Source organism: Ixodes scapularis, unplaced genomic scaffold (assembly GCF_016920785.2).
Source record: "Ixodes scapularis isolate PalLabHiFi unplaced genomic scaffold, ASM1692078v2 PGA_scaffold9__187_contigs__length_104089568, whole genome shotgun sequence".
Lineage (NCBI taxonomy): Eukaryota > Metazoa > Arthropoda > Arachnida > Ixodida > Ixodidae > Ixodes > Ixodes scapularis.
In genome coordinates, this window is record NW_024609884.1 from 80,728,517 (window position 1) to 80,749,248 (window position 20,732).

Consider the following 20,732-nt stretch of genomic DNA (forward strand, 5'->3'; position numbering starts at 1 on the left):
GAGTATTAAGTTGCTTTTTTAAGTTTAGTGATTTCACATCCTCGAGCGATGCAAGGTTAGGGCAAAATGAGTTGAAAAAAGTGCTGTGGAAGTCGGTTCCTCTGCCATCTAGTCCGGGAGCCTTGTTACTCAGTAGCTGCTTGATTGCTCGTTGGATCACCTGGAGTGATGGGGTAATTAATAATCTCACGCAGCTCCTCTGGGACCTTCGTAGGTGGCCCAACTTATCATCAGGTATATTATCTCTTGAGTACGTTTCACCTTGTGCGAAATTCCGCGTATTTTTTTTTTTTTTTTTTTTTCGAGCAGGTTTTTTTTAACCTTTCTTTTTTGAAGTTGTGGAATATACGAGTAGGTAGGTTCTGACGGCAGTTGTATCTCTCGGCTCCGGATGAGGGCCCCTCGGTAACGCGGCAATAGGTTATTTTTAGCAAATGTAGACTTCAGAAGCTGAGATCAACAGTTATACCGAAATCTTGCGGTAATGATATCCTCGAGAATCGGCAGCCGGACCAGTTTACAAAACTTTCTATCAATATCGTGCAAGAAAATTATGTCACTTAACGAGTTAACTCTTTCCCCGTTGAACTGCTTTGTGCTATTCAGTCTGTTCTGGATTATTCTAGGCTTATTCAATGCCTCATTTCTCCGCTCCTACAGAAAAGTTGTTTATGTTTGACGGCTTTGCTAAATTTCACAACAGCTTCGGAGACAGTATCATCTGAGATGATACATGGCCTAGATACCCCCAGGAGCAATTGCCAGGTCACGGTGTTCGGTCGAATTGACAAAACGAGAGTGAGATTCATAGGATGTATAGCTCTTCAGGGGATACTTTGAGACCGAATGTTCTTCATTTTGCATTTTTACTTAACGTGATTGGAATTTTTGCGAACTGTCTCATTTTGTCGAGGCCACGGTGGGCATTGTTTTGGCTGTAATAAACCTACACTAAAAAAATTGCTCTTAAAAGGTGTTTTAACGCCCCAAAAACACTTTCAGCTCGTGAAGAACGGTTTCGCTTCAAATACTATCGCCCCTGGCGCACTAGAAAGACAACTGGGCGATGAACTCTTTCGCGTCGAAAAAGGAGCTTAAAAGAACCCTTGTAGGTTTTTCACGAAGAACCCTGTTAGGGGTGCTTAAAAGAACTTTTTAGGCTGCAAAATATGGACAAGCCAAAGAACACATGAGTTCTTTTACGACCAATCTTTTTTTTTTTTTTTTTAGAAGGTATAAACTTTTAAAAAAAATCCAACGTTTAACAGCGCCGGCTGGTGACAATCACTTCACTGCTATAGTTCGCAAATGTTATCTGAAACACTAAGCGACCGGTTGAACAAGTGTTACAAATGTTTGTCACACTTTTTCCGTGACATACGCGGTTGCGAAACAACGTGGAACCTCTTTAGCTTCGCCATCTTCTAATCCTAAAACGCGTTGTGTCACGGCGCATTTTTTTTTTTTCGGCGCAAGTTTTTTGCAGACGCAACCTCGTACCTATACGCGCAGCGTTGCGGTCAATTAAGACCGACAAGAAACAGGTTCGCCACGTTAGTCACACACCCTTAGAGGTCGTACTCCCTGAAACTCGCTTGCACGCACGGAAGACAAGCAACATAAAGGCAGAACAAAAGGGTCACACAAAAGAGCGCTTGACCGCAGTGAACCTGCAGCTTTGGGCCGCATCGGCTGTTGTTGCGGGGGCCCCTGCCTGCCCTCTGCACCGCCTTTGCTCAGGGTGTCACCTGCACGTATTACGTCATTCTTCCCCAAATACGGAGAACTGTGCCGCGGTGTCTGGGCATGGGAGACGTTGAGTGTCGCGGTGCAGATCACGTTCGTGCGAGAAACCTTCGTCGCTAGCTCGTCATTCGCTTCAGGGATCAACATGCTCTGTGGTGAACGTAGACCGGGCGGGTCCATTGATTCACACACAGTGCGCGTTCCAATCGAGACGGTAGGGATGGTGGGGTATCTACTGAATTTGTTTATCTGTTCAATACCAGGCGATGAAGGGGCTATAGAAAACCTAATAACTATGCTATAATCTTGAAACGGCCATAGACCGCGTTTCTGACAACGTTGCTCCACACCTTACGGATGCACGTCCGCACATTGGCTTTTTTCTTCGGCGGCGCATTGTGAACGGTCCATTTAAAGAGTACGCCTCCTAGAAAGATTCTTTGGAATTTCTCCGCCGCATGCTGAACTGGGCTCGCTTTGGCGTTCCCTATATAGTGTTGTCGCCCTCGATCGCAGCTCGGTACTTTTTCTTGAATTCAAGTTTGAGTTTAATTTGGACTTCGCAGCTTTAGGTAAATTTCCACCGGCACAAGAATCGGTGGAACCAATTGTTAATTTCGAGCTTGTTTATTCAGTTCTCTATACTATTCACCTCGATTCCACGTGAATAAAGAATCAGTAACTAAATATATATACATATATATATTGTAAAAAGAAAAAAAAGCGGGAACAGGTAGGTGTTACATTAAAGCTTGTCACTTGTTGATTTCGTGTCTCGTATAATCCCACGTTGCTGCACCTTGACGTTTCTTTATTAATCGAGGGTTTATTATATAGATATCTCAAATGCTTATACAGAGATGTTGGCTTATCACCCCGGCGAGGCCCCCCCCCCCCCCCCCCCCCCGCACCCCCCCGCACAAGGGGGGTGCGGGGGGGGGGGGGGCGGACCGCCCCGGGTGCAGCGCTCCGGGGGGTGTCGCGACGGGCTGGTGCGGGGGAGGGGGGGGGGGATCGAGGCGGGCGACGAGCCGGGGGGGGGGGGGGGGTGTCGCAGCGGGCCACCGCCCCCGGTGCCGCTGACCCTAGTGACGCCACTGACTGGAGTATAGACGTACACGCGACGTACAATATTTCGCCAAAGAGGGCGGGTGCTTGGAATTGCCAGGGCACAAGAACGGCATTCGTCCTCACAAGAGACAATTTTTGGAATTGTCTTTACAGGCTATGCAAGCTGACTATCAACCGTGGAGCGCGCGTATAATGCAGAAGAAAATATGCCGCGTTCTTTAAAAACCTGTCTTCGAGAAATTAAATTCTTGATTAGAGCCGGACACAATATAAATGATGTTATAGCTGCGCAATCTCACCGAGTGGTCTGGTTACCCATTTTGATAAGTGCCACGAGGAAACGTTTTTGTTTTCCCCCCGCAGTCAGATTTAGAGTAACCGTTCTCGCATTTACGAGCGGAGCTATGGAACAAAAGGGCTTCGAATCCTTATCGCGTTCGTCGACGTTTTGTACCTATCCTCTTTAAAAAAAAAAAAAAAAAAAAAAAAAAAAAAAAGCTGGTAGTTTAGTTTTGTTGGCGAATTAAAGGTTCGGCCGTTCGAACGAACGAGACTGAACAAGATGGATTACCGACCTCTCATGAAAGTAATGGCAAAAAATAAAGCAAAAAAAAAAAAAAAGAGTAAAAATGCAAAGGAGAAAAAAAGGTTTCTTTTTTTTTTTTCGTTTTTTGTGCGGTTGGCTTTTTTAACGAGAAAACGAGCCCTGACCCGCACTTCAGATGCCGCTTTTTGAGGCGGGAAACAGCTGTGACGGAGAAGGCTCGCGCGCGCCGTTTCTCTGTTCGGAGCTTTTTTCGAAAACACGGCTCTCCCCCGAAGCAATCCGAGGATTTGTCGAGGACTGTGGCGTCTTTTCCCTTCCCCAATTGCCCCCACCGGGTCCATAATTTGGCAGCCATCGACTCATTCCGAGGCAGTTACGTATTCGCGCGCACGAGGGGCTGTTCGCCGAAAACCGCGCGTGCCTTTCTATCCCTGGACGACGACACGAAGTGGGTCGCTCGGCCGGCCGCTCGCCGAGAACAACAACGAAGCCCCTTTCTTTGCCCTCTTTTATTTCCCTCGCCCGAGCTGTGGCCGCTGCCGTTGTCTCGCCTTTGATGCAGGTCAGGCACCTCTCCGTGCAAGACGCGCAGGCCGTGCCTTGTAGTTAAGCTCAAGTGGGCCGCCCTTGCAGCGCTTGTTACGCGTGTTGGGAGCGAGCGCGCGTGCATGCTTTGGCTCACCTACGCCGCTTTCTTGTGCCTGGTCGCTGCGGCCAGTTTTTTCTTTGTGTACGTTTTCCATTTCCAAGCGCTGCGTCTTCGGCCCGCCGGACTGGACGGGGCGCGGTCCGCCGTGTCTTCCCAATTGCAGCTCGCGGCGCGCATCAGCGCGATCGGGGCACGGTCGTGGCGGCGGATGCGGACGAGGGACGTGTTCCTACTCGAGATGAAGCCGCAATATTCGGACGGGAAACTCGTGATTAACGCGTTCGTTGGAAGTGGCACTCCACAAAACCTCACCGCTTGTGCAGCGAGCGGCCGGTATCGGCGCCACATCTCTCGAGTCACGAGCGCCTCGTGGGACGAGTGCTTTGACTGCTCGGCAATTTGGAGCAAAGGGGGTTATGTTTGAATCAAAGAGGAAATACCCCGCAACCTGTTAAGCTCGTTTGAAAAAAAAAAAAATATAGTGGCTGTCAGATGAAACCAAAAGGAAGCTGCACTCCGAACGTGAAATCGTTACGGGCTCCTGCACGGTCGTGGGCCTCATCCAACGTGTGCTTGACGTTTTCCTTTTGCCACTTGCATTTAGCGGATTGTGGTTGTTGCATAAAGGAAATAAGCGTAAAATTTCCCGCGCGACGCTGCGAGCTCTGTTTGAGGAGCTGCTGTGCACGTTCTTAAAACGTGCGAGGAGATCGTTTCGTTTCATTGTCTTGTGTCCGAGCAACCGGGCGCAGAGCGCGTCCGTCGCTCCGCTGCTCAGGGTACGCGTTTAGCAAACTCAATCGTTCGAAGCGCCTTGCACGCAGCCTACGTGGAATAGGCTGCACGTCGATCGTGTTGGACGCCGCATTGCTCGGACGCTTACGACCTGAACGATCAACATTTGCTGCCCCAGAACAAAAAGCCAACAGCGTGCAGGCGCGCGTGTTGGGGGCGCACACATCCGCGCATTGAAAGCGTTCGCTCGATGTGGGTCATCGACAACACGCGTCTTCTTTTCCAGACCCACAGTCCTGCCATTCGGGGAGGTTCCACCCGCCGCTGCAGACAACGCAAGCCGTGCTCCGCCAAGAATGCGCCGAGGGCACCGTGTTTGGGGTGCTCACTACGCCGAAATGCCAGAGGAAGGCCACCTTCCACGGCAGGACCACGGTCACCTACCAGGAGGACCTTTCCGAGTCTGGCGTCAAGAACAAGTGCGGCTCGCCGCTGGGGCATAGCGTCTCGACGTACAGCGTTGAGGAGTTTCGAAGACCCCGGCTTTCAGCCGTCGACTACCGGACCCGCAGCTTCCTTGACCACAGCCACAGTTGCTGCTTCCGTGACAGGGCCGTCCCCTGCTGCGACAGAACGCCGCTGTGGAGGTTCAGCGATCGGCAGCCCCGACTGCCGGAAAACTGCCGCTCGCGGGAGGCCATCACGCACTGCATCAACCCCAACGTCCGCGTGTCGAGGCAGGTCCTCAGCGACAACTTCCAGGACTTCTGCCAGACAATGCTGGCATCCGAGCGGCAGGCACCCGAGCCGCCCAAGATCAACACCAGTACACAGACGGCAGCCAAGCCCCCGCTGCCCCAGCAGCAAGTTGGCAACCCTCAGGTGTCCTTCCGTCTGGCGACCACGGACTCGCCGAGACGAACGTCACTCTCCAGCCTGAGCAGGACCTCGATCGTGCAGGAGATGCTGAAGAAGATGTCTAGTCAAACCAGCGTGCAGCCCCCAGCTGCGCCCGCCCAGGGACGCCCCTCCGAGAAGGACGATGAGGAGGAGGCGTTGCACCTGGACGCCATGCGAGTCATTCGTCAGCTGGACATGTCCATCGGCGACGAGGAAGAGGTCTTCGTGGACGGACCGCCGCCCCCCGTCTTTCCCAAACGGATGCCTGCCCCCGTGGTCACGAGCGTCAGCAGCGCGCCGGTGCCTCAGAACGGGACCGTCCAGGCGACGGATAGCGAGTCCCAACAGGACAACCTGATCGAAGAAGTCTGCTTCCCTGGTTCCAACAAAAAGACCTACCAGGCCCTCACCGCGGGGGAGGGCCCCGGCACGCGCGCCGGTGTTCTCCATCAGAATGGCAACGGCGTCACGGAACGATGTAATTGCCTGAATGGCAAGGACAATGGGCTAGACGTGGAAGCGGAGATACACGCAAACGGCAAGCCAGCACACCCGGGTAAGGCGCTGTCCGAGACTGGAGACATCTGCGTCATGCCAGGTACGTACTCTTTTGGGCGTAGCCTCGGTAAAACGGATCGTTTGGCTCTTTGATAAACCCGTGCGTTCTCTAGGCTTTTTTATATTTTGTCAGATGGAGTCTGTGTGCGCAAATGTTCCTTACGATAGAAGCCCCGATAGTATCGTTGGAAAAGAACTCAGATTATAATTTTGTGCAACACGAAAACGAATCTCTGTGAAAGTCACGGAACGTTCGGTGAGGTGTCATCTTACTAATATAAAATGGAAGCGGATATTTGAACAGTTGTAACAACTGCAAACATATTTGCACTCTACGCGCGTCGCCTTTCCCTAAAAAAAAAAAAGAAAAAAAAAACGCGTTCATTTATTTTTAATCTTGACGCAGATCGTCGTTCACAGCTGCACTCCGTGGAAGTTCCACACCCTAGCAGGTCACGGTGTTGCGGTTCGCGAAAGTGCGTCTGAAAATTTTGAGGATTCTCTTTTATTCTGAGTAAAATTTAAATGCCGCAGGAAATGAAAGCTTTCAGAGAAGCGACGATCTGCAGGAAAGAATTTTTCCACTGAGCTACGTGCAGGCGCGATTTGCTCCGATCGTTTATGCCCTCCACACGCGAGCCCTTAGCAGTCTTCAGCTTGCTACCTGAGACTGGAGGTTGCCACGGAAAACTCGAGGCAGGCAAAAGTCTTAAAAAATGCAGACTGAAGCTAAATTATTGTCTTCGTAATAGAATAGAACTGCTCACGAAGTACGCGAGTGTTACTCAATAAGCTTTATTACTAACGAGTAAGGTGCTTGTGTAGTTGATTTTTGTGGGTTTGGAGAAAACGCCTCCTGGATTCGATTAACATCTTCCGGCGGAGCTGTCGGTCGTCCGGCTTCTTTTCGGCGCAGAAAAACGCCAGTCTCTAAACACTACTCTATACCGAAGTCGTATAGCGTTACCTGAAGGTTGACCTATTCCATACTGAGTTCTGTAAGGACGTTGCGTTTCGACGACGAACTCGTCTCGAACATACCAAAGTATGCACGCTGCTTTCTCTCTTGAACGGACGCCATTTTGAGGTACGACGGTATATTCTTTTCTTCCAGACATCAATGCGTCGAGTGCGGACTGCGCAGCGCTCCGAAGTAGGCCTTTCTGAGTTACACTTTCATATTAACTTAACAGTTTTTTTTTCCCCGATTCGAAAATTAATTACGCAAAGAAAAAAAAAAAAAAAATGAAAGCGCAGGACCACGACGCACTTATTGTGCGTGATGGGTTTCGACAGTAAACGCACAAATACGACGTTGCACTTTCGAAGCTGCTTGGTCGGCTACATCAGATCGTCGGCTGCAGTTGGACTTAAAGTTGAAACGGTATATACTTATAGCGTGTTCGTGGATATTTTGGGCTCGATGCGAAGCGTGGTTGGTGTCCGCCTTTGGAACGCAGTGGACGAAAGCCAGCTGGGCCGCAGTGAGACGGCCGACAGTGGCGTGGCCAGCCGCCCGGGTTCCGGGACCGGCTCGCACTTCGTCGTGGTGGCCATCGACTTCGGGACCACGTACAGCGGATACGCCTTCAGCTTCACCAGAGACCCGGACAACATACACATGATGCGCAAGTGGGAAGGTCAGACTCCGCTTTGTTCTCCACCGGTGCACCGGAACGAAAATGTCCGCCTGCGAAGCACTTCCGTCATTAGAACCCGTATAGGAGTGAAATTGCACGCAGCAAGATTTTTTTTTTTTTTTGCTCCGAGCAGGTTAGCTGCACCGGGACAGCGAGGACCGCTCAGGTCAATGTCTCAGCTAGTCCAGATTACAATTTATTTCCCTAGTTAAAAACAAAACAAAACAAAAAAACGCTCGTTTTTTTTTTTTTTTTTTTTTTTTTTTTTTGTAATTACGGTGACCAGCCGTTTTGGCCAGGACAGTCCCGTTTTTGAGGGCCGCTTTTGCCGTCCCGTATTTTTGTCCCAATGAAGAATCATGTCCCGTTTTCGAAACATGCTTCTTTTTTTCCCCATATAAGTGCGCAGGCTTTGACAACCGAGTCTTGCGGGGTAGAGTCCCGCTTAGGAAATTTCAGTCGTCGGTAAAATACGCCCACACACCAACGAAGGACCCTAAGCAAGACCTTCCAAATGACTGCATGCAACTAAACTGTGAGTGTGACTGCGCCTAGGGCTTAGTGCAATTTGGTGACGGTTTGAAATAACAGCAATCCTTTCAGGAAAATGTTTTCTCCCACTCTCAATCCTTAGTAGTTCCCCCCCCCCCCCCCCCCCCCCCTCCGCTCCCGCTGAGATGTCCCGTTTTGTACCTTAAAAAATATGGTCACCCTAGCCATAATGCGAAATTAGAGCCCAGATCTCGAGGTATTTTGATTTTGCGAAATACCGTGGTAAAGAATCTGAGAGAGAAATTTACTTATATGTAAGAGGAGGAGCAGGGACGGTACGGGCTTTGCACGAGGGCGGCGGTTACGCCGTCGGCGACGCCGCTTCCCATTAAACTTAACGGGCAAACTGAATTTGTGTTGAGGTCCATGTCACGTCAATTTTCTCGCTAAATTTAGCGAGGAAACTGTAGTTGTCTATAGGTCACGTGACATAATCATGTGACATAATTTTCCCCGCTAAATTTAGCGGCGAAACTGAATTGGTGTTGAGGTCACGTGATGTGAATTTTCCCGCGCAATCTAGCGGGGATACTCAAGTTCTCTATAAGTCACGTGACACAAAGTCATGGGACGTAATTTTCCCCGCTAAATTCAGCGGGGAAACTGAATTGGTGTTAAGGTCACGTGACGTCGATTTTCCCTCTAGATTTAGCGGGGAACTTGTTTGAGGGCGCCGAGAAGGTAAGCGAGAGACGAGGAGGAGAGTCCCAGAATGCAACACTGCGCGCGTTGCATTATCGGACATCACAGACCTACACACCAATTCAGTTTCTCCCCTAAATTTAGCGGGGAAGTTGAATTGGTGTATAGGTCTGTGACGTCCCATAATCCAACGCGCGCAGCGTTGCATTATGGGACTCTTAGGCGCCCGCCCCCGCATGCATACAGCGGTTACGCCGACGCCGCTATAAGCGGGAACGGGCGCCTAAGAGCTGCGCTCTAAAGCTGGAATCTTCCTGACTGGGACGCTTGCCTGGGCTGTCCCACTGTTAGAGGTTCCCCAAGTTACAGGTGAATTCTAACGTACACAACGGGCTCTACGCCGGTGCTCGGCGAGTCTTTTGTGACATCCGGATGTGTCCCGGTGACAGAGAGGCTCGACTTTGTGCGAGTTGCACTATGATCATTCACAGTTGAAGAAATGCAGGGCGTGGCTTGTCACGCTTCCGCCTTTGTGCTCCTTCGTGGTTCGTTCCCCGGCCTTCTCATCGGCTCATGCCGCAATCTCGTTGGCCGTGGAGTGATAAGACGCTTAGGTCTCGCCAAGCCCCGAGTTATACGTTTTCAGTGACTCGTCCCACAGGTGCCCCGGTATGGGTGCCAAGGGAGCGATAACACTGCACGCAATGGCAACACCGTCGCCTAGTCCGCAGCGGACTTACAAACGGGCCCTTTAGCCTTCTTTTCGCATTAGTCCATCTCGAAACAGCGATGGAGTTCTCTAAATGCGGGGATATTGGGTTCGACAAGTTTCGAGATTCACGAAAAAGCCTTTCTAAACAAGAAGTCGTAACTCATAAAAACGAGCCTTCCCTTTTTCTTTTTTTTTTTTTTTTTGCATACGTTAGGAGACGTTCTTGTTTTTTCGGTGTTTCACTCAGGTTAAAAGAATCATCGCGAGTCCTTGACGTTGCAAGAAGCAGCGCCGTGCGGGGTGAGCTGTGTTGCGGCGGCAATTTATCGCGCCGCTGGCTTCAGTTGTATAGCTGGCGCTACTGAGAATCGAGTTTTCTTTCTTTGAACTGCGTGCCGCCGACTTCAGGGGAGCCTGGCCTTGAGAGGAGCGATTTTGCAGAATTAATGCCCTTCCCGCGATTGTTTGAACAGCCTTGGAGCGCGTAGAAAGTCTTGTTCTGCGCGGCGCGGTTTCCCACAGGCTGCAGCTCTTCAATTCCGTCTCGTGATCTGGTTTTCGGAGTCATTACGAAGCGAAAGGGGAGGTGGGACGCCACGAGGAACACGTGACTCGTATTACGCATGTGCGGTCAACATCCGCCCTTGAAGCCAGACACGCGGCACGCCGTATATGTAATAAGGGCAAGGAAGATGGAATTCTATACCGGCTCGTTTACATTTTTTTTTTTTTTTAGAGCGCAGCTCTTAGGCGCCCGGTTCCGTGTTTCGCGGCGTCGGCGTAACCGCGCTAAATTTAGCGGGAAGATTGACGTCACGTGACCTCAACACCAATTCAATTCCCCATAAATTTAGCGGGGAATCGAATTGGTGTTGAGGTCACGTGACGTCAATTTTCCCGCTAAATCTAGCGGAGAAACTGAATTTGTTCATAGGTGACGTGGCACAAAGTCATGTGACGACCTTTTCCCCGCTAAATTTAGCGGGGAAATTGAATTGGTGTTTCAGGTCACGTGGCGTCAATTTTTCAGCTAAATTTAGCTGGAGGAGGAGGAGGACGGGAGGAGTTGGAGGAGGGGCATACCCCCCCCCCCCTCCTCCTCAAGAGCTGCGCTCTAATTTCGCTTTACAGAGATTTGTAAACGCCTCTCATATTTTAATTTAACGTTTTTATAGCATTTGGGACTGCGAATCTCAAATAGGACGGTGCGACTGCGACTTTTAACGTGAAACGTTAATGCCCATGTCCCACTAGAGCGACCGACAGAAACAAACGACAGCGACAAGCCTCAAACCAGAGTCTTTCGCGATTTGGGGGCTTTGTAGGATAAAGGAGGCTATGCTCAAACACGAGCATCATGCACGCGAGGGTATCTTTGGCAGACTTGCAATCGCTCGTGCTTAAGGCTCGTTCACACTCTTGCAACCGAGTACGACCGAGAGAGACGAGACCGGTTTTTAAGCCTCTTGCGATCTCTTAGGACCAGCTCCGCAGCAGCGCGCCCGGTTCTAAGAAGTTGTAAGGGGATTAAAAACCGGTCTTGTCTCTCTCGGTCGTACTCGGTTGCAAGAGTGTGAACGAACCTTTACTTTACGAGCACCGAACGACTAAACGCCTGCCAAATGTACCATCGCGAGCATGCTGCATGGGCTTGAGGCTGGTCGTTGTCTTTTGTTTCTGTCTGTCGCTCTAGTGGGACACGGGCATAAAGGTCGCAGTCACACCGTCGTATTTGAAAAAAACGCCCCCCCCCCTCCCCACCCCGTTTTTTTACGTGGTACCCCCCAAAGGGGAAACCCACAAACGAGGCATAGCGAAAGTGGCGTTTTTCGGTCGAACGGTTATCGGAACCGCAATGATTCCTAACTTGAAGTGGGAATGTGCGAATGCTAGTTCAAATCGAACAGCGCCGCGTCATTCAGGGCAGTGTAAGGGAAAACAGAGAATCGGTTCTCTTGACAGTGTGGAGGACGGTGGAAGAAGAGAAAGGTGTCTGAACAGCGAATCGACAGTGTTCCTTCCGGGAGATGCGCTCAGCCTGAGTGGAATTTCGGCCCCCTTTCTGGCCTTTTTCCGACACCTTTCTTTTTAAACGCTTCAACCGAAGTGGGGAGGCTGGCGGTGGCACTGCGCTCTTCGATTCGACCCACTATTCACTACGCCCTTACCCTAAAATAAAACGTCAGCTAAAACCACAAAGACGCGTAACAGTGTATGCATTTGTGGTTTCGCATTTATTGGCATCTTTTTGTATTTTAAGACGTAGACGCGCCGACTGCTAACTCGGAGGATCAGGGTTCCGTGTTTCCTACATGAATTCGCGTAGCATTTTAGGTGATTTCTTTTTACGAACAGTTTTTTCTTAAATATTTTTAGGTCCAGTTTTTTTGTTTTTTTTTTCTTTTTCATTTTTACTCGAAAAATAAATCTTAATTTTGTGTGTGTTCGTTTTGCATGCATGGGCGTGTCGCGTGACCCAGACCTGTGTGAACGCAGGCGGCGACCCCGGCATCGTGAACCAGAAGACTCCGACGACGCTGCTGTTGAATCCGGACGGGGAGTTCCACTCGTTCGGCTTCACGGCCCGTGACGTCTACCACGACCTGGACACCCAGGAGGCCAAGCGGTGGATGTTCTTCGAGAAGTTCAAGATGACCCTCCACAGCAGCGAGGTACCCCCTCTGGCCCCATACGTTCCTCTCGGAACGATTGGGCGACCGCTTCACAGCGCTCGGCCTCGAATGTTTATTTCAGAAACTGTAATCAGACTGTGTACGTGTTTGATTATGTTTGCTTGGCTCGTGTTAATTCAAAGCCATACAAATTGTGTTGTGAAAATTTATTCTAGACAATAATATTTAGAAAGAGCTCAGGAGAAAAAAAAACACGCAAGAGAGAAAAGAAAACAGCTGTTTTTGCGATGCTCTGCTGCAGACATTTTGTTTTGTGCAGAACAAAAGCGCACACAGTTTTGTTCCGTCTTCGCGATCTTTGCGGGGCGGGGGAGGGGGGGGGGGGGGGAAGAAATGTTATTGCCTTTAAAAACTGCTCAGGTAACATGTTTATTCAAACACGTGTTTGGCCTTGGGACGACGAGCATAGTATACATGTTAGTAGCTGTCGTGACTTAAAGTTAGGTTAGGTTGCCTTGGCTCATAAGAAAATTTATAACCTAGTACAGGTAATATCTTTGGACCGAGAACTGGTTTGGACTCGGGGATAGTTCTCTCCGCTCGCGAGCTCAGCGCGCGCCGCAAGGGGCGGGGCTCCATCGAAACTTGTTACGATGCTCCTTGTTATAAGGTATAAAAGAAAAGCTTAAGACAGGTAGTTTTTAAGGTGCCTACATCAAAACTTTTAGTGATTTTTGTTTTTCGAATGCAAGAGCTTTTTAGCCTTTTTTTTTATTTCTTTCGGCAATCCCCCCACCTCCCACCATGGCGTGCTTGTATCTATGTGGTCTCCCAGAGCGGAAGAGACACTTCAAAATTAAGGGAGGTTGATGATAATCAGGGAAAACGACGTGGCATCCCTTGGGGTTTCAGAGCCTGAGCCGGGACACGGAGATCGCGGCGGCCAACGGCAAGCCCATGCCGGCGCTGACGGTGTTCGCGCACGCCCTACGCTACTTCCGGGACCAGGCGCTGAAGGAGCTGAGTGAGCAGTCGGCCACCACCATCCTGCCGGACGACGTGCGCTGGGTGGTCACCGTGCCGGCCATCTGGAGGCAGCCCGCCAAGCAGTTTATGCGCGCTGCCGCCTACAAGGTACGCCCCAGGAAGGACCCCTGCGGTTGCTCGGGCCGCAGGCGCTGGCGCTGCCGATGAACTTGAGCTGCGCTACGGGGCAGCATCGGAGCAAGGTGCGGCAAGCCACAGGATATGCGCTAGTTGGCGTGGCAGTGATCGTAGAAATAACCAGAACTGTATATTGGGAGAGTCTGGCCAGTAGCCGTTGCGACGAAGGCGCTGGAGAGGAGAAAAGTGAAGGAAAAGGGGGGAAAGCGCCGAAGGAGCGAGAGAGGAAGGAGGGAGCAAAAAGAGAAAGACCAACCATTTGGCCGCAACAGGATTTCGGCGCGGAGCACCGTTGAGGTTACGCGTCGTCTGCTACGGGCCGACTTTTGTTTTTCGCCTGAATGAAAGTTTCCGGTCAAACGTCGAGAAAACTTCAGTCGTTAGCTTTTTTAAGCCACCGAGGAATGACACTATATTATTTTCTTGGCACAGCCAGGGAAATAAAAGGAAAGAAGCGAAATTTGGATGTCGATCCCTTGCATTCCGCCGGGCGAGTGAATGAAAATGGCGGCCTTCCGCGCTTAGCTGGGAGCAGCCGGGGGTTCACGCACATGCGCTCACGCCACACTCTGCGCCGCGGACTGATTGGCTCACTCGGGAGGGGGGCGTCACGGCGGCGAGATAATCAACTGGCTCTGGAAATAACTATCCAGATACCTTTTGACGTGAAGCGTCTTTCATTTCGGTCAGTGGGTTGTCGCTTGCAGAGCCGCATATTGGGAGAGTTTGGCCAGTCTATGATCTCGGCCACCGGAACGCCCCTCCCGAGTGAGCCAATCAGTCTACGGCGCAGAGTGAGAGGTGTGAGCGCGTGAACTCCCGGCTGCTCCCAGCTGTGCGGGGAGAGCCGCCATTTCGGAGAAGCAGAAGCTGCGAAGGTGCAGAAGCTGCATTTCGCAAAAGCTGCGCGCACTGCGTTGTTTTCGCGTCCCTCAGAATGTCCGCTCTGCAAATGTCGCTTTCCCGCTGTGCTCCTGTGCCATAAGGGAAGCACCCTCCAACGAACTAAACAACGCTACAAAACATTCCAATGAATTTTTTTACTATCTGGAACAACAGTGTAAAACTGAATACTAGACTAGTCTACGTTATTTGAATTTTGTTTATACATGCACATGTCCACCGTATAACAAACCCAAATAAGATTTGGGTTTTGTTTTCGTTTGTGTGTGTGTGTGTGTGGGGGGGGGGGGGGGGGGGGGGGGGGATTGAAAAGGGAAAAGCGCTTATGGTGCAAGGCTATCCCGAATTACCCGAACACATATATGACAAAATGTAAGAGAATGCAGGAGGGGTAGCATCGCGAAGCAAATTGCCGCAAATATCTAGGTAATCAGAGTACAGTATACACCAACTCATGTTTACAAACAAACCGGAGCGCCCCTAGCGGACGCCGCCGGCGCCGCGCATGCGCGGTGGATGGTGGGCAAAAAGCCCGCCGTCGCCCATAAACAAACCATTGAATTGCGTTGTTGTCGGCGTCGGTGGGAGTCCCCGTGCTCTTTTTCTCGTTAGAATTGTTGATCCTACGTCCTCCTAACAATGTCTGACTACTTGAGCGGCTTCAGCAAAACTATCGAGGCAAAACTTTGCGCGAATAATGTGACGTGGGGCGATTCATTTCACGTGGACGCCGCAGAATGGGCGCTAAAGCCTGACTCCCACGATGAGATTCTGCTCGCTATTTTCAGTCGCGACGTCGCTCGGACTGCCAAAGCGTGGACCGTAGCCGAGATGGTGGACATCGATACTGAAAACCGCAAGTAGAATCGGGCATTACTAGTCGGTGATGGCCACTGGTAACAATGATCAACAACTTCTTGTATCTGTTTACACCTTAGCCGACTTACCTCAACCAACCTTCAAAAGTGTTTTGAGGCCTGCACTTAGTTCGTATCGCAATTACCGGGTCAACGGTTGGTTTACGGGCCGCTGTCGTTTGAACGAGCTGACGACAAAAAGCAGCCAAGTTTGAAAGAGCAGACGACAGTTCGAACCCACGCGCAATGGAGTACGGGCAAGAAGCACCGCGTCCCGCGTCAACAAACCATTCGAATGTCACGTTGTCGGCGTCCTGTGTGAGTCTGCATACTCTTGTCGCTTTGGCGTTGTCGATTCTACGTCCTCATCGCAGTGTCTTACCACTTTGATCGCCTGAGCGAAATTATCAAGGCTCGTTACGCCGCAAAACTTTCCGTAAATAATTTGACGTGCGGAGATTCATTCGCATGAACGCCGCAGAATGGACGCCGAAACCATGATGAGATTCTTGTAGCTATTTTCGGTCGCGACGTCGCTCATGCTGCAAAAGTGTAAAAGGTAGCGGCGATGATCGACGTCGATACTGAAACTCGAAAGCGGGAACAGACCAAGCGTAACAAGTAGGTGATGGCCACCGGTTCCAATAATTAACATCTTGTATCTACTGTTTACACCGAGCCTACTTAAGCCTTTCGAGGCCTGCAATTACTTCTTATTGCAATCACCGGGTCAAAGTTTGGTCTACGGGCCGCTTTTGTTTGAACGAACAGACGACAAAAAGCAGACAACTTTGAAAGAGCAGACGAAAGTTCGAACGATCAGGCGGCCGTGTGAATTTGAAGACGCACTGAACCCGTGGGTGGTCCGGAACACTCGGGTGTTTTCTCTCGTTCATGTTGGAACAAAGCAAATACATCTGGCGACCACAAATTGTGGCCCGCACACGCAATCGTAGTTCGACAGCGTCTGGTTTGCCCTTTTCACGGCTACTATCCACGTTCTCGGACGAACGGAGGGTGCAAAAACACATGAAAACTGATCTTCAAACCTTTCCAGGCTCTCTTGGTACAGCCCCCATCGCAGCATTTTGACGAGAAGGCAGGTTTTTTGTCTCGTTTCTTCCAAAGGAACACGGGAATGCATGTCTGGCACGGCGACTTCTGCCCACCGCCCCAGACCGGAAGTGCGTCCGGCGCGCCACCACCGCGGCGTGACGTAGGAGAGTTGAGTTGGTGTATATACAACCCCCCCGCCCCCCCCCCCCCCCCCCCCCAAAAAAAAAAGGGAAGGAAGTAGTTATTACCGAAAAAAAAAAAAAAATTTTGCATCTCTGCTAGCATTCGAACGTGGCTCGTGCATGAACGCTACAACGCCGCCTTTCTGGTCGCCTCTTGCAGTCGCCGCAGCCAACATTACATGGTCGCGTCTTGTGAACGCGCTCGCGCCCCCTGGTCGAGTGCAACAGGCCTATTGTGCGATGATTCAGACCCTCAGAATGGGTCTATTGATAAAAAGCGACCAGAATTACCCGCTAGAGGGTTCGCCTCGATTTAACCAACGGAATATGGCCGCAGAAGAAATTTTTAAATGATCGCATTTCGACGTAGTCTGCAGCGAAGCACCGCAGGAACGCGACCCTGTTTTTGAATTCGGATTCCTCGCCTGCGACCACCGGGAACGGGGCAGGCGAGAGAAAAGAAACTATAGAGGGAGGTCGGCCTTCAAGGCCCTTAAGCTATCGCAGCATGACCTTAAAGGACCTGTGCAACAGTTTCAGTGCTTTGCTTGAATAATTTGGGAGTCGGTGTCTCGACCTTACTGAAGTAAAGAACAAAAAACCGCTTTTGCCGACATGTCCTAGTTTTTATTCTAAAAATGCACAAAATTGAGGTTTTTGGCACCTCTCAACTTCTTCACCATCTTCCGAGTCACGTGCGCTGTGACGTCACTGGGGGTTGCGCGGGGTTCCGGTGAAGCTCTCTCTCTAGAGCCATCGGTGAGCAGCGAGAACTCATCCGCTCGCGACCGCGTGACCACGTGCTGGCGCAGCGCGAACAGTATGGTGAAAGGAGGAAAGTCTCATCCGGGTCCGGCCACTCCCGTGCGGCTCTGCCCAGTTTCTCCTCCGGCTTCTGGAGGCTATTCGCGGTAGCAGATAAAGCTGACGGTTTTGTGGACCTAGGATGGATGGCGCCACTAAAACTCCGTATAATAAAAGTTTTGTCGATGACACCAGGTTTTTGACGTAATTATATTTATGTTGGAACGACAAGATTTATAGAAAAGTTACCTTTTGTCGAGCAGGTATTCGCACAACTTGCTAGCTTTCTACTAGACCCCCATTGACGTCATGCCGCGTGGTTCTCGCGGCCGCCGCCCGCGGCTGCAGGTCGGGGAATGCTCTAATTTTTGCCGCGCGATTACGCGGCGGAATCGCAACATTTTGAAGGAGGAGGTTTGTTCTCTGTCCTTTGTGTCAAGATAAACAATATCAAAAGTAGAAGATGCCAATTCTTTCAACGTTAAAATCGTCGCACAGCTCCTTTAAACGGGCTGAAGGGAGTGTTTCTCTCACCCAGGCTGGCATTGGATCGCCGGACTCTCCGGACCAGCTGATCATTGCCCTGGAACCGGAGGCGGCGTCCGTCTACTGCCGCAAACTGCGGATGCACCAGCTGGTGCCTGAAGCACCGCCCAGAGTCTACCTCTTCAGAGACATCATCCCTGAGCTGAACACGGAGCCCGCTGTGGAAGAGAAGCCAGGTTCACTTGCTGCCCACAAATCTCGCGCTTTCTCGTCGACGCCTTACCGGCGGCCCCCATTCGCGACCATTGCAAAGCGTGGTCAGAACACAGCTCGCGAGCGACCTTCAAAAACTTGGCCGATGTGCGAATAGTTCCTAAAGCTCGGTTTATATTTGCCACTCAAATCGCGGAGCTAACTAGGCTGACACCGTCGTGTTCGTAAGAAAAAAAAAAACTAATAATAATTAAGTTTAGGCTTACTGCAATGAATTATTACATAAATGCCGTCATTTTTGTCTTACCTTAAAGTGTTTTTTTTTTATTATTTTCTTGTTTATTTTTGGTTAAGTCTATTCAGTGAAGGCAATTAGCGAGAGAAGTTATATTAATTGCGCACTATCCTTTGTATATAGGTGTTTTCATCTCATCGTGCAAAGAGTCGATTTTTTTTTTTTTTTTTTTTTTTACGAAAAAATTATATTTTACTGGAAATTTTCCATCTAGAAGAAAAGTGAAACCTATGGGTTTGGATTATATTTTTGTTCTCGAGCTATGGAGCGTTGAAGCGGTCGCGGCGGATAGCGTTTTTTTCCCCGATTGTCGAAGGTCGCATGTTTGCCTCGCTTTTCTGCCGTGGTATTTTCCTCCACGTTCATGTAATTTTCCTATAAAACTCTGTGGACACCACAAAGAGGGCTTGATTGAAATAAATATTTTAAGCGTTTTAATTTATTTTTTTTAAGAAATTGTCAAATTTGTTTTTTAGTTTGAATTTTTTTTTTTTTTACTTTGTCAAGCCACTATTTGTGAGCAGCTTAAGTTCTATTTATAATTTTAATCTGCACGGAAAGCGCTAAATAGGCTCTCCCGAAATGATGTAAAATCATTTAGTTGCGCGCATTATCTTTGGCGGCATTATTACTTAAAAATCGTAAAAATAGAGAAAGTCGCAAGCTTGATATTAATTTTATTTTAAAAAACACAGTTTTTATACTTTTGATCTTTTTGTATCCTTGTAAAAAATAGTTTTCTACGAAGATACATGCTCTATAAATGTAATATTTTGTTTGTGTGGCCTCTGTTTAAACCCTAATATTGTGAAATATGTTTTAGTGTAGTTTAGGTAGAAATACACGCAACCTTATCGACCTCTGGCGTATCTGTGATTTCAATATATATCCGTATCTTTGTCCTATTATATAAAAAAAGAAGCATAAGCTAAGCCATTATGTGATCTGCACTATTAATTAGAAAGTCCACTGCACTCGTCAAACGCTTTCGAATGCGAGAGCCAAACGCCGGACGCCGGCGTTCCGCGCTCTAACAGCGCATTCGGCGAGTGCAGTGGAGGCAAAGTCGGTCTATCAACTAATCATTCCAACCAGACCTCGGCATTCTGACTTCCCCTCTCGTCTTCTTTCGCTCAGTTTCTCGGCACAATAGCAGCTTATTAAAGTTCATGAAATATTAATCTAAAAGCCAGCTTAACAAGTTCTTATAAAAAAAAAAAAGTAGAGCGCCTAAAAATATTTATTTCCATCAAACCTTCTTCATAGTGTCCACATTGGAGGAGAGTGAGTTAGTCGGGAAAAACTCATTTCCGCCGCGGCCGCTTCGAAGCTCAATAGTCGAGAAAATCACCCGAACCCGCGGCTTTCACCTTCCTTCTAGATGCAAAATTCCCTACAACATATACTTTTGTCGTCAAAATTAAAAATTTTACCATTTTTGCCTGCCCGATTTGAAATAAAATCACCCATATACTTTTTCTCTTTTTTTTTTTTTAATGACAAGTAGGTATGTCCGCACCCGATGCACGACCGTGCCCCATTTACGTAACGGCCATCCTACATACAAATCAAATGGTGTGACTCGCAGACCTTTTGAAGCGATAGCGTTTAGTAGCTCGTGTCGCAGAAAACCCGGCGCCAGCCCCGACGTCGGTGGGACCCAAAAATCCCATAATGCAACTCGCGCAGCCTACACGTGACACTACACGTGGCTGCGCGCGTTGCATTCTGGGATTTACGCGCTAAATATGGCGGGAAAATTTTTCCGCCACATTAGCAGAAAATTTTCCCGCCAAATTTAACCGAAAAATTTACGCCAAACTTACCGGAAAGTTTTCCCGCAAAATTTAGCGGAAAATTTTCCCGCAAAATTTATGGAAAATGTTCCCACCAAATTTGGCGGAAACTTTTCACGACAAATTTAGCGGAAAATATTCCCGCCCAATTTTGTGGGTCGATAGGATCATGACGTCACAGCCACGTGTGAAGTCCCGTAATACGTGATGCTACCGAATAGACCACGCACCCAAGCTTGGTGTATTCTATTCTCATCTAAAATCATTGCATTTTTAAAGCCTTTATAAAACGAAAGAGGATATACATTTGCCTATCGTGGGCACTGATAATCGAAAATGAGCGTGCCATTTAGTATTTCACTATTTAATACCTGTCAGTGGCTGTAGGTAATCTATGATTTCTGATTTAGTGAGACACAAGCACTTACTGTGCTTTGAACGTAGGCGAAAGCTAAATTATTAAATCTGTGTTAGCATTCATTTTTCTCTCTCAGATACTAACTTTGTCACAAAATTTCTTCGAAGATCTGTGATGATAAAAATTAATTTCTAGAGCAAAATGTTTGTACGAGTTTATGCATATATAGTTTT

The 20,732-nt window shown here is 49.2% G+C and overlaps 1 protein-coding gene across 1 annotated transcript in view; it reads left to right on the forward strand.

Annotated features, from left to right (window-relative positions):
* The window catches only part of LOC8040622 (heat shock 70 kDa protein 12A), a 93,373-nt gene that overhangs the window by 56,544 nt on the left and 16,097 nt on the right, over positions 1-20,732 (forward strand). The window contains exons 2-6 of the mRNA XM_040503021.2: positions 5,035-6,246; positions 7,667-7,846; positions 12,249-12,424; positions 13,298-13,519; positions 17,890-18,073. Coding sequence (XP_040358955.2) covers positions 5,035-6,246; positions 7,667-7,846; positions 12,249-12,424; positions 13,298-13,519; positions 17,890-18,073 — 1,974 coding nt within the window. The remainder of the gene's footprint in view (positions 1-5,034; positions 6,247-7,666; positions 7,847-12,248; positions 12,425-13,297; positions 13,520-17,889; positions 18,074-20,732) is intronic.